The sequence below is a fragment of the Diuraphis noxia genome, unplaced genomic scaffold, assembly GCF_037042655.1.
Source record: "Diuraphis noxia isolate RWA-SAM2 unplaced genomic scaffold, SU_Dnox_SAM2 contig0003, whole genome shotgun sequence".
Classification (NCBI taxonomy): domain Eukaryota; kingdom Metazoa; phylum Arthropoda; class Insecta; order Hemiptera; family Aphididae; genus Diuraphis; species Diuraphis noxia.
Window position 1 is genome coordinate 78,728,582 of NW_028301713.1, and position 15,297 is coordinate 78,743,878.

Here is a 15,297-nt window from a genome sequence, read left to right on the forward strand (position 1 = left end):
TGCATTATCTAAACACACGACTATTTTCAAAGTATCTATATTATAGTACTTAATAAAAATTGTTTTTTTTCAAGAACTTCACTTGAAAAGGATTTGCATCAGTGTATACTTGTCTAATGTCTAAGATTTCGGTCGTAAATTCTTTATTAATTTATTTTTAATGCTAACTTAGAGGCAACGTTTTTTAACAAGTCAAAATCATTAATTTCTAATAAATTGTAGGTACTAAAGAACAATGTTTTTCAAAAACTAATTGTGATACAAATGTTTCTAATTATACTCATTTATGCATAGATTCTAGGTAATATTTCTTTTGTTGTAGTTTATACGAAAACCGTGACTTTCACAAACCCTGTACTATCATACGTTGCAATTATTACCGCTCACACGTACGAATAATTTCAATAATTTCATCGTATGATTTAAGTTAAAAATTAACTATAAATTTTTAAAGTGTTCATATACACGAAAGATATTACTAAACATTAATTTTAAAAAAAGACAATAAAATTATTAGAATTTCATATCAAAATTTATGTACCGAATACAAAATAGACTACCTGTAAAATATATACAATATTTTCACAAATCACATACATATATTCCAGTTTGCCGAGTTTATTAACGATACATAAGTAGTATTTTAAATTAAAACCAATTAAATTACATACACATAATCGGTTATTCGTTTATCCATACGATGAAATTATTCGTACGTGTGAGCGGTAATAATTGCAACGTATGATAGTACAGGGTTTGTGAAAGTCACGGTTTTCGTATAAACTACAACAAAAGAAATATTACCTAGAATCTATGCATAAATGAGTATAATTAGAAACATTTGTATGACAATTAGTTTTTGAAAAACATTGTTCTTTATTACCTACAATTTATTAGAAATTGATGATTTTGACTTGTTAAAAAATGTTGCCTCTAAGTTAGCATTAAAAATAAATTAATAAAGAATATGCAACTGAAATCCTAGACATTAGACAAGTATACACTGATGCAAATCCTTTTCAAGTGAAGTTCTTGAAAAAAAAAATTTTTATTTTATTAAGTACTATAATATAGATACTTTGTAAATAGTCGTGTGTTTAGATAATGCAAACAAAACTTCAAGGCTTTAAATATCACATAAAGTTTTCGAAAATATATATTTTATGACATATCTACTGTGAAAAACATTTAAATTGTTTGGTTAGGTTGTTAGGTGGTTAGGTATGTTTGGACATATCTCTATCACAATATAAATATGTATATTGATTAATTTGTATAATTTTATTTCAGGCATGTGGTAAATTGTTTTAAGCTAGGAATTCATAAAAAATTTTCTTTTTAAATCTAAGATTTGAAAATTTAATACAATATTCCTTACAAATTTGTCAATTTTTATCACAAAAAAAATGTCCACCGGAAATTCAAATTAAATTTTAATTATTAGCATTTGAACATATTGACAAAAATTCGTCAAAACCATGAATATTTGCAAATTATTTTGTAGTCATAATTCATAAAAGGGCTGTGAATTTAATGCATTTGCATGTTTTTTTTGCTACACTTTATAAAAAAATGGATTCGGTCAAAATTTGTTTTGACTTATTTGTAATTCATATACTAAATTTTGTTTTGCATATTTTCGCATATTTCATGGGTTAGGGCATACAAATGCATGTTTTAATAATATTTTTGTTTAAATGCTTTTTTTTCGTAATATTTACATTTTTTCGGTCAATCTTATAGTAGGTATAAACTATAACTTTTATAGTTTTATCGAAATAATTCTATTTTTACTCGGGTATTTAATGTATAATATTATTGACTACCTATTGTACTATTGAAGTCGAGATTAAATTAATTTGCTGATATCAACTCGACGAAGACCAAGACTAGTTAAGATCAATAACTCATATACTCATATCAAGAAGTAAAAATACTAATATTTAAACTAAAATTAATAAAAAAAACATTTACTAATGAAAAAAATAAAAATAAAAATTTAATTTTTGTAGTTTTTTTAGCATATTTTAAGAATTTTTAGAACATATTTTGTCAGATTTTAGTGCATACATGCATGCATATTTAATAGTTTTTAAGTGCATTAAATTCACAGCCCTGTTCATAATATTGTTTGTATTTATATCTAAGGTTATAAAATTTAACACCAAGTTTTCCATAAGTTTTGCTTCAAATAGCTATAGAGAAAATTTGAAGCGTCATTATAGGAAAAATGTTTTGAGCGTTTGAGTTTTAAATTTTTATGAAATCACGTAATGATAACGATTTATCCTCAAACCAGGTATTCGTATATCTATGATAATATAAGGTATTATGAATTATGATAACTACATGATAACTACACGAATTGATTAACTATGCCTTATGCAAAATTCGTCTTAATTGAAAAATAAAATATTTGTTTCAAAATAGAATATATGACAATATTTAAATATAATATATCCTAGACTGACAAATCATCTCCGTTCAGAATCGTTTTTCGTATATAACGATACCTATCATTGCATTTAAATTTAATCCCATCCATTACAGTAACCTACTGTACAGCAGAGCGACATCCACGACTTACCCGCTTTTTTTTTTGTACATCCATCGCATGGACGGTTTGAGATTTTAATTTATTTATTTATCTGCAAGTTTAATCATATAGGTGAGGTTGGTAAATATTCAAAATTTATTGGTTTGATCTGACGTATGTAGAGATACGATCGTATTTATCAAAATATTTGTTTATATTTGAAGCACACATCAATGTATAATATATTATGCATATATTATTCTAAGCATAAAATAGCTCAAACGAAAATCTAAAGGGAATTTTGAAAGGTTAAACAAATATATGAAAACCATAACTCGGATTTGTTTTACATTATTTTTTGACAACAAAATATAACAGGAGATAAAACCATACGAATGTATAGTTTTTCACAAGGTCGTAAATAAAGTTTTCATCATAGCACCGACAGTTGAATGTCATGGGAAAATAGGTGAAATATTCCAATTGTTATGGCCGACAAAAATGAAAAAAAATAATTGAACTTATATTTATATCAATACTGTTGTATATGAGGATCACTGGCATCAAAATGTGAGTGATTTAAATAATGTTTGATAAATAATTTTTAAAAGTGAACAAATAATCGTTTATTTCTATTAATTTATGTAAAATTATAAAGTATACAATTAGTTTTGATATGAGTGGCGTGAAAGTGCTCAAGTGCTAATGACTATGGTTCAACTCCTTATTCTACTAGGTATTCTGAGTTTCCTTATAAATCATATCGAATCCTTTGATTTAAACGGGTTGCGAGTGCATATATGTCCTAACGAATACTAGGTAATATTTATAATTTATATTAAGCTAATTCGTGACCCAGTCAACAGTTCTTTGTATACAATTATATGGAATTAAAATGTATGAATTGTGTGAAGTTAAGGTTGAATTTGTAATTACAGATTTAAAATGAATAAATTCAAATATGATTGTTTGCTTATTATTTGGCTTTCACTATATATATCCTTTTAAATTACTGTCTTTTATTTTACAAAATAATTATTGAATTTTGCTAGATGCCATAACTTGCCTAATATGTATAGTATATAGGCATACAAATATAAATGTGTATAAATTTACATTTATTTATTTTTTCAATTTATTAAATAATTATATTATATATAATCGGAGTGTGCCTCACAACGTTTGTACCAATAAATAAAATTGTACACAACTTATATTACATTAATGTTAATGGCGTAATTATTGTTATAGTTAAAAAATGTAGGTAAATCAAAATTAAAAATTGTCATTGGGTTACTCAAAAGTTCAATACATAAATGTTTTAAATTCAAAGTATTAATTTTAACTATATACTTATTCAAATGGATTTGCATATTGATATAAATATATAAATAAGACGTGTTGTAAATAGACATCTTGTATACCTACTATGCTATAAAACAGTAGATGATGATCACTCATAATGATGTTTTTATAGGTTCAGTCTATAATTCAATAGTAATTATATTCATAAATAATGTAAACGAGACGATATTATAATTGTTTTTATGTTATAGGTGTTCCACGTATGCGCGTTCACCGATGACGGTCTGACCCAAAAAAGTTTCCTGTGCCCTGAGTCGACGTTGTTCGACCAGACCATACTCAAGTGCAACTGGTGGTTCTACGTTGACTGCAAGTCGTCCAAAAAGTTGTATGATAGTAACATTCCCATATCGAAGAGTTATCAGCTGATGAAGGCATTGACATTCTTCTCGTCATACTCGGCGGGACCATCGATGGACGCTTCTGTGGCCGCAGCCACCGCCGCCGTGTCACAACATTCGTCAGACGAGTCGAACAAGTCCGATCTCGCTACTATTTCATCGCAATTCGATGGCGTTACGAGTTCTTCAGTTTCAAACACCACTACATCTGCTGAAGTTCTTGACAACGTGTCATTACGAAGGTGAATGGATACTATATACCAATCACCCCCGTCCTTAATCACACGAACATAAACAGAAAGGCGGATTCTTTTTTTGGAGCACACGCGTTTATGAAAACAATGTCTCACAAATATTTATAACTTTTTTTGTTTTATTTATTATTTAATTTATGTGTAACGTTTAAATCGTCGTGACAAATAAGTTTTAGTGATTTTAGAATTTTACTATTTTTGTGATATAATGATATTATTCAAAATGAACGTTATATATTATAGGTGATTCATGGTAATATTATCTAATGTGCATAATATTTTCTTAGACGCTTCAAATAGTTTTCAATTTGCTCATTTAAAATTTAAATAATTTTTACTCTGATAATTTTTAATGATATAATTTGTACGTTTTAATTTAAAATGTGTGTATTATTATTGTGTAGTAACGAAACTTTTATACATTTATAAATATAATATAAACATACACACATACATATATATATATATATATATTTACTAAATAATAAATAAAATTATGTGGCTTGGTGAGGCGCGGTCGTACGCTCAATCTGCGGAAACGCATTGAGTGTACGTACCGGCGGCAGTTGCTAGCTCCCGGATGGGTGACCACCTGGGATTTTTAGCAACATACCATATACCTTATATTGCCATATACCTTGCCACACATACGCAAACACGTGTTACAACCCTACCCACTTAAAAACCTACGAACAAATATACAAAAATAACCCCTTCCGTACCACCCCACACCCAATGGCCTATATTGCCACAGCTTCCCCTTAATAAAAAGAAAAAATTATTTTGCTCCATAGTATAAGCTTTGTTATTATTTAGAGCTAATAGTGATAAATGTATTTGTGCTTATATACACGTCTTAGTCGAATAATTTTATGTTGAAAATAATATTGTAATATCACGTGTGGCCGTGAACTGACCAGTGACCACAGTAAATGCATTATGAAATAATAAATATGAATCTCTATATAATTTTATATTCGTATTTAATTTACAAAATGTTACTTTAGAATATTCTAAATTTTCCTCAGTAAACAAATTAAATGCATTAGTACCTATGTATAACATACATTGAACGAAATTGATACATATTTTTCAACGCTTATTTGTATATTCAATCGAAAATTATATGCCTATGTGTTCTCCTATAATTATCAATAAATTTTATATAACATATAAGTATATGGTATATCATTCAATAACCCTTTAAAAATATGATTATTCAATTTTATTATTGATGATTGAACTGTGTACAAGCTTTCATATCGTATTAATTCAATCCTTGCACATATATTTTATTTAAATTTATGTAGTGTTATCTAAAGTGTATGATATTAATGCAGTTTGACCTAGATTAGTTATGGAAACAATATTTTTACGTACTTTTATAAAAGACGAATTCATTTTAAGTTTGCATACGCATTTTGCTGAGAGTTTGTTAAATATTTATTTAATTCTATTTAGGTTTCTCTCAATAATTATATTCTAGTTCACGTCAAATACAACTTTGTTTAATCTGGTGGCATTAAATAAATACAATTTCCTTCAGTTATTACCACAAAATGTCTTGTGCAAACTTTTCTTCAGAAAAATAATATACTTGCGGGTTAAATTGCATACATCAGAAAATTTGAATCTAATTTATTTATCTACATCTCAACAGTACCTATTAAATATTATATATATTTGCTGATGTTAAATTATTTACAAACATCATAGTCATATATAGTTTACTAATAAAATAAGTCATACGAGTCATAAGTAAATTTATGCTGAGTTCAATTTTTATGACATTCGAGCTACCCTTTGTATTCTTCTGTGTTGCCGTAATATTGTGTGTATTATATTGCGTTGCAAAACGTATAGAGATTTTATATGATTCGTATTTTACTTACCGTATTTAATGTTATAAGCAATATTATTATTTTTATATTAGAGTCGAGTTTTTACCAATTTAGACGGTTCAATCTACATATAATATTGTTCTATGAAGTGGTTAACACATGAATTTAGTTTTTGCTTACAAAAATCAAATATTTTTTTTAATCATTTGAATGATTGTCATTGCATGGTTATGGATTACATTACCATTGTGATAACATTAGTAGACCTTATGTAAACATTTTTTTTATGATTTTATTTCTTAGTTATATATATGTATTTATATACCATGTGTTCACCAATTTAAGGAACACTGAATTTCTCAGCCGGATTATGTTGGAATAAATCGAATTTTTTTCAAGCTAGTGGTACATAAATACACATTTTTAGATAAATTTCTAATTTTTATCCCTCTCTCTACGCGCATACACAATGCAATATTTGATACCAAATTCGGATAGACTACATTTTCTTAAGTCATTTTGACCCATTAACCATGGCTCTAAAACCAAAATTTACTGAATGAGAGCCATTTAAATTTCAATAAATAATACATTTTTACAATTCATTATAAAATGCATAAAATCATTTATAATTATTTATTATTGGTTATTTTTTGAATATTTTTATGTATTTTTTTTTTTATACGTGTTATAAATAAGATTAATATAATATGGAAATAAAATTATTCAATCAAAATGTATTACGACTGTATACTAATGTAATATAATATAATACTAAATACTTAGAACAGTCAATACACACGAATATCAATATCAAAGATATTGAATTTACATCAGCTTTTTATCTGTCTCCAATTTTCAGTGTTAGCATAAAAAAGTGTATGATTTAGAATAAAGATGTGAAAAATCACAAATCAATAATTATTTTAATGATTATGTTTGTAGTTACATATTATACATTTCGTCTGAATCAGACCGATGAACGGTAGAAAAATAGATTGATTTTAACCCCTGCGAAATTGGTAATACAGGTAATACCTATAATAAAAAAAGTATTGTAAATGTCACACTGTTTTTATAAGTTATAAAAATAAAAACATTAAATCCTTTATATCAATTATACTTTTTTCAGCAGTAATAATTGCTAAAAATGTACAGATTGTAATTTGAAATATATTTTATATAAGCGAATAAATTATTTACTTCCTAGGTACTAATAATCAATATTAAAATATTGTAATGTCAACAATATTTTCAATTATTTTATTAGTGTGTTACTGACATGCATATTGAATTTTAAATACTTTATCTCACAGTAACTCTAGTAAATTTGGATGGAAAAATATTGGATTTTTTTTTACAGCAAAAATTATTTAAATAAAATAAAATAAAACCCTAAGTAAAAATTAAACCAAATTATAACAAGAAAAGTTATAAATAAATCTTTATATACCTATCGACTATACCAGATACGTCTTATAATCATAAATATAAATTATAGTAAGTTTATAAAGTTTAATAATATATATAGCAATTGTATTTATCTTAGAAAACTGTAAGCTCAATCGTGCAGGATAAGATATTATTGAAAATTATAGAACCTCCTTGTATTTATATTATAATGTAGGTGTATACTTTATGCACATAAAAAGTTATCTGTGTGAGAGATAAACTTTGAAACGACCATAAAAAATTGAACAACTCTTTCCATTATATTAATTAAATCAGAATAATAATATACCTAGTTATGGCTAGTAGAACATTAATAGTACCAAAACATAATGGTATTATAGGACATTATCTAGAACTCTAAACATGATAGGTATAACCATTACCTGCAAATTACCAAACGGTAAATCTGCTGAACATGAAATTTTATGAAAGTCGCAATCCTATAGCATTGTAGGTAATATTATACATATTTAAACATTACCACAATATCTATTGATTAATTAATTAAATACCAGTGTCATTTGTGATATATATATATATATTATTTATTTAAATAGACATATGTTAAATAGAGACGCATATTACACGATATATTAAAACCGCCATAGACCACAGAATAAAATATAATAATTACGGTCGTAGGTATCAATAATAATATTAATAGGTACCGGAAGAGAGTCATGTTAATAATATTATAACTATAACCCTCAGAGAAAGAGTGCATCACGTCCGAATATTAATAGTAAATAAGTCACATGTGACCATATTATCACAGAATCTAACAATATTATGTTATTGTTATTTATTATTACCTACTCGGGTATCGGATGACGGGGAACAAACGGATCGATTCAAGCCGTCGCGGTTGCTCCGCTCCCCTCGGCGGACCACGACCTCTCCCGGTTAGTGGTAAGCCCGTGAATACCGTGGCAGTATCGGTTTCCGGAAACTTATGGTCGCGGAAAAAATTTAAATGTATACATCGATCGGTGGAAGACGTCTGCTAGGAAAAACCCGCAAAAATGGCCGAGTGTCGACTTTGTGATCGTATCGACCACGTTCGTTGTACTATTATACCACTTAAGTGTTTATTGTAGTATGATATGTTAGATGATTACTTAGCTGTAGGTTTATTATATTTGAAGTTATTGATTAATCACTGTATATTTTATAAAAATTTACCATTTTTTATTGGATCAGATTTGGTACAATATGAGCGTTTCACAAAACATTCTTCGTTAAATAAAATAATTTCCGATACTAACACATCCGAGTAAAAATAATAAGTCTTGTCGTAATATTATAATAAGCTTAATTTATGAAAATATAGGTACTACCTCCACTCTGCACTTTTCCATCATAACTGAAAACAAATGTTCCCTCTGTAGTTATTATTATTTGAGGATAAAAATTATAAGCGATCACGAAGAACCAAAAATAGTAACTTCTAGAGTTCATAGTTATTATATTTACTATTAATCAATGTTATTATAATAATTGATACGATTATATAAATTGTATTGTTATATAAACCAATTAGATTCATACAAAATACCTATCGATTTAACATAATTACCTGCAAATGCTTAGATACAATGTACCTATATACGATTTAATTTAATCACGTAATTTTATTAATTGTACTACTAATATCGAAATATTCAACGTGCGATACGTTATATCGTACATGTGCATATTTAAGTACATTAAAACCTCTCTATAACGGAATCGCTTGGTACCAAACGTTTTTCCGTCATAAAGAGTTTTCCGTCATAGAGAGGAAGAAATTACATATAGGTATAACTTGCCTCAAGACTATTGACTTTTCCGTCACAAAGAGGGTCCGTTATTGAGAGGTTTTAATGTATAGGATGTATAGCTATCGATGGAACTCATTAGTCCATTGGACCTAAACCTTACTTAAAAGAAACAGATACCTTATCCTTAGGTACGTTGTACGTTTATATAAATTTAACAGCCTACATACCTACCTACTTACTTATCAGTCAGTTAGTCGGTATGCCATGCTCCCACACGGCGCAATGTGATGACCGAATATCGAGTATACTTTCTAATAATATTTGATCGCCGAGCCGTCGTTTCGGTATTGGCGAGCTGGCGAAAGTAGAAAAAAAATTGTTTAAATGCGCAAACAAGCAAAAAGTTCTTCATCCTTCGGTAGCTCAGTTGGTAGAGCGGTGGACTGTAGTGGCTTTAAAATCATAGACATCCATAGGTCGCTGGTTCAAATCCGGCCCGAAGGAATTTTTTTTTATTTCGTTATGAATAATTTATATTTGCACACTCAGCCGTATACGGTTACAGTGCTTTAAAGTTAAATTGAAAATGTTTTTATTATTAACGAGTCTACTTTCACGCACACGACTGCGCACTTAGTTACCCATGTGCATCTATTTATTAAAATAATTTAGTTTATCTAAACATAGCGTAGGAGAGTCGTAAATCATAAACTTAAAATAAATTGATCCTTTCGTCACAAAATAAACATTAAGTCATAAAAGAGTGAACACTTTATATTTTTTTCCTAAAAATGAATTTGATTAATCAAAAAAAAAAAAAAAATGATATTATTATTACTATAATTACACTCTGTTATTTTGTTATGATTTATGATCAAAAATGGTATGTTACATCTATAGTACTTATTTAGTATTTGCTATTTTAAAAACTTAACTTTAACATTCAACTATATTGGTATGATTTAAAATGAGCTAGTTAAATAAACCGGAACTTGTTTCTTGCCTAAATTCACTGAAATTTCGTATTTTAATGACTTTTGTAAGTCAGTAATTACACTTTTCGAAGTGTCACTTAAAAATGTTTCATGTGGAATATGGCAAGTGTAATACTATTTTTAATTTTTAAATTTTTAGATATTTGATTTACCACTAAAAAATAATAAAACACCTATATACAATATGATTTAATTATTTAATTATCTTTTTCAAAAATATAATGTATACAATTTTACCGATCTTAGTATCTAAAATCAGTTAATTTATTTGTCAATCAATATAGTTTTTTGCAATATTATTGATTGCTGGTTGAATGTGTGTTAACCATTTTTATCACATTAACGTTTTTCAACAGAATAACAACATAATTTATAAGTGTAACTATATTTTAATACTGTAGAATAATACCTAACAATTCAAATGACAATGTTATACTTAACATAACATAATATATAAACATACATATATGTTTACATATTAAAACTAACCTGAAGAATTTATATCACCATATATCCATTGAATTTGCATTACAGACTTAATAATTAGTAATTATTACGCTGTGTGAACCTTGAATTCAAATTTTATACCACCATGATAATATTATTAATTTAATTATAGTGTAATACGCAATACCTAATACGAATTTATAAATACTTGGTAATTCTGAGATGGACTAATGTGAAAAAAAACCTTCTAACGGACAACTGTGTTCGTTTTACTACTGTTCTACATTCACTCACTATAACACTAAAGAAATGTCTGACAAATAAAATTCAGATCATTGAGACTTTCATCATTTAACGTGATATATGCAGTATAATATATAAAATCCTTCGTTTTATTATCCACATGCAATAATCAACGTAATCGCATTTATCATAGATTTGTTTTACCTCGTCTAATTTTTACAAATCATTTTCACACGACTTATTTTGGATGATATAATATAGTCGTGAGGGAATAAGAGATCTTTTAAAACTTGAAATTTGCATTCTGAAGTCGTATGAATATCCAATCTCGTAACAATGAAAATTGAACGTTATCATCGCCATTTCACAAACAGCAATGTATAATGATTTATAAACCGACAACCATCGCAAATGGTCGAATGGTCCATATATTAATACTCACTCTTTTTGTCTTTATCAGGTGTATTTAAGAATTCCATCAGATTTTAAATAACTAAATTATTGAAGAAATAGTGGTTCACCCTGAATATAATAATTGTATTGGAATATTTCATGAAAACTAAAATTTTCAATTTCGACATATTTTAATAAATTGATCAATTTAATGTGAAATATTTGTAATTCAGAACTATATGTGACTAAAAATCGTTTATAGGTAAAGGTAAGAACATAATATTCGAAATATGGAACTATCAACAATGCCAAAAGTACCGAATAATCGGCAATATTGAAAATACTTGAATATTCAACGAAAATAAACCTACACTATACCTATCAAAATGGCTGGACATCTGCAGTTGACCAATATTCAGCCATGTTAACAAGCTGCCTTATCGCGTTCTTGGACTCAATTATAGACGTATTACCAGACGTGACCGAATTCAGTAATATACTTAAACATGGTTAAAATGTTGGAATTCATAATCAAATTTTAACGTAAAAATTTTTTTTAAACGTTTTATTTATAATCTTTTTTTTTTTTTTGTACTGTATTCGTCGACTATCTATAATGAACGGTTTATGATAAACTATATTATCATCAACTAATAATCATTAGGGTTAGTATTCTGCGGAGTATATTTTATTGAATTCCCCGGCGGGTCACACTAATGACTGTACATATATACCGCGGTATATATCTCGTATTCGTATTATCTGTACGGAATACGTCCGACTCTAGACCCAAATCATTAGCGCAAGTGCTCAACAGTTGAAACGGGTCCACACGTACGTTTGAATAATGACGTATATTTCGTGAGCGACGTCGTCATTCTCCACGCACGAGTAACCGCCGCCGGGTAGTCTGCAGCTGAGACCGTGTAACACGGTGAACGCTGTCGTGCGTATTTCGCTCCGATCTCGCAATATTCCTGCAGGTGTCGTGTTCTTATTGCTGCGCGTGTGAAAATCACCAACTCCTCGTGGAATAAGACGGACGATTTTATAAAATTTATATATATGCATACATTGTACGGTATACACACCGTCGTTTATTTTTTAGGACCGAGAGGGGAGAAAAAATACTAATTTCTGCCAAGTAACTCGTCGTGCGGCCACCCACATCAATCAAATCCGGAGCGAGTATGATTGACACACACACACACACACTAGGTTCGCTGTAAGTATATAATATACAGTACAACTACAACTGTACAACACAGTGGTAGTATTACAGAAGAAATATATACCGTGCATACCGCTGTTGTGCGTGAGTCATTGTGCGGGTGGCGCGGGATCGATTGTCCGTAAACGGTCGGGCCGAGCCACTTAAAATCAGAACGCGTCCGATTACCTAAAAACGTATCGTACACAGCAAATAGAGGGAAATGTTGGAGAAATAATACGGGGGAAAAAAAATAGTCCAAACGCAATCGGATCGTTTTCAGATGGGGCCGATCGCTTATAGGTACCTGCTGCACCCCAACGCCGTCGCCCGTATCGTTATTGCTTTCTCGAGACAAGCGTTTGTAGTATACCAGTATACGCGGCCAAATAGTTGTATTATTAGATTATTTTTTTTTTCACCTACGAAATTGGTTTTACGACACACGCCTCGTTGTCGTCGTCGTCTTATCGACGCCTCCGTCTCTATTGTTGTCGTCGACCGTGGTTTATTTCATTTCTATCTCTGACCGACTAACGCGAACAATAGACTGGAAACCAAAGCGTGTTCGCGTGCCCGGTAAAGAAGAAGAAGATGAATGAAAAATTAAGAAATACTCTTGTAGCGGTGTCTCTGGCGAAAGACACAAACGCGGTCAATCACCGTCACTGAATCTTATCAGCCATACAAGTTATAACTTGTAAAGTTTTACTGTTTTAATCATAGATTTAATACTTATAGTAAAAGGTCTATTATGATTTTAATACTTCTATCTGTAGTGTGGAATACATATAATTTTAAAATCAAATGTGATTGGTTGTTTGAATAATACGATTCTTTAAAAATAAATTTAAAATAATACATAAATTAAACATTTTTTTAAATACCTTAAAATATGCTGTAATATCTCATTAGTGCATTACATAATTATACAAGGCATAGTGAAATATTATGATTTTCAATTTGTTATAATTTTACTCTTTGTCAATTTGCATTCCTTAAAAGACCAAACAAAGGACAAATCAACGTTTAGCTAGGACGTACCAATTCTATCATTAGCGTGTTTTTCTTTTTGTTCACTTTATGAAACAAGACTCGAGGAGATTACAACTTAAATTACGATTCGAAGAAAATCTTTCAAACTATATGCTAAGTTTGTGACCGGAAACACGGCGAAAAAGTAATTACGGAATTAAAGAACAAAATAATAATAATAATAATAATAATAATATAGTGGTATCATTGTAATTCCAAAGAGATTTTATCTTATTCTGAATTAATAATATGAACAAAACAAGGTTAATGGATTTGAAACAACTGTTTTGTTGTCATTGCTGAACACATAACGAAAATTAATTGTTGTCAATTGAGAATGAATATAATATGTGGGGTAGTGCGATGTATGAAAATGCTAATGCATTTTATAATTACGATATATTTTCAAAAAATATTTATTTTAATTCCTGCTCAGGTAGCTATTTAATTATTACAGTCTACAGTTTCATAAATCATCGTAAACTTATTTTGTTTGGAATTTTAAACGGTTTTAAATAAGGTGATTTAATTTTTGCTGGTATGAAATTGTAGATAGAAATTCTCTGTAGAAGAAAACAATTATATTTTGTATTTGTTTTGTTTTTATTTAAGTTTCTCATTTTGTATTGAAACTAACTTATAAACCTAATAATTTAAATTAATATAATATTTAATAAATTAATTATTGATTTCAAAATAATAATGTCAATTATATGTTTTAAATTCTGAATCCTACTATTTTTTTGGTTAATCTTTTGAAATTAAAACATTTATCTGTGCAAAACCAGTATTCAGTGATATCTTTGAATTGATATGGCTTGTGGTTAGTGCAATAACCGACTAAATAGTTAAATTCAATAAAACTGAATGAAAATTTTAAATAACGAAATTTCATATTAGTATATTTACTACAACCCATAATATACATTATTTACTTATTACAAAGTTAGGTATGATATAGATAAAACGAGGCTGGAAATGGTCAAGACGTGGTCGGATTTTTACATAGAGTTTGCCGCCAATGTCTCCATAAAAACCATCCTTTAAAAAGTCGACGAAACTGCACTAAATTGAACCTTTCGACGAATTACTGATAAATTCCTAATTATTTTAATAACGTATATAATATCATAAATACATATTATTTGATAATAATTTAACTCAAAGAATTTATTTAGATCACATGTTAGTATAAAATGAGATATATTATTTATTACCTATTATTTATATATATTTTTTTTATATTCTAACATGCTTCATATCACCTTAATTCAAGTTGTACCTATTCAATACTATTATACATACCTAGCTACCATTCTACCAACTATCAAGCTAACCTATGAGTTATGATTCAGGTTTTAGGATTTTTTCTTATTAAATCTACATCGTCAGAATGCGAATGTAAAATGTACCATGAGTTCTCAT

The 15,297-nt window shown here is 28.4% G+C and overlaps 1 protein-coding gene and 1 non-coding gene across 2 annotated transcripts in view; both read left to right on the forward strand.

The window, feature by feature from the left end:
• LOC107168213 (mind the gap) overlaps positions 1-5,465 on the forward strand; it is a 62,223-nt gene extending 56,758 nt beyond the window's left edge. Inside the window, exon 6 of the mRNA XM_089222880.1 lies at positions 4,093-5,465. Within this exon, the coding sequence (XP_089079006.1) occupies positions 4,093-4,488 (396 nt within the window). The 3' untranslated portion in view covers positions 4,489-5,465. The remainder of the gene's footprint in view (positions 1-4,092) is intronic.
• A 4,496-nt stretch (positions 5,466-9,961) lies between these two features.
• On the forward strand, positions 9,962-10,053 carry TRNAY-GUA (transfer RNA tyrosine (anticodon GUA)). The gene is given in 2 exon segments: positions 9,962-9,998; positions 10,018-10,053. It is a non-coding gene; the product is annotated as a tRNA-Tyr (tRNA).
• The last annotated feature ends 5,244 nt before the right edge of the window (positions 10,054-15,297 follow it).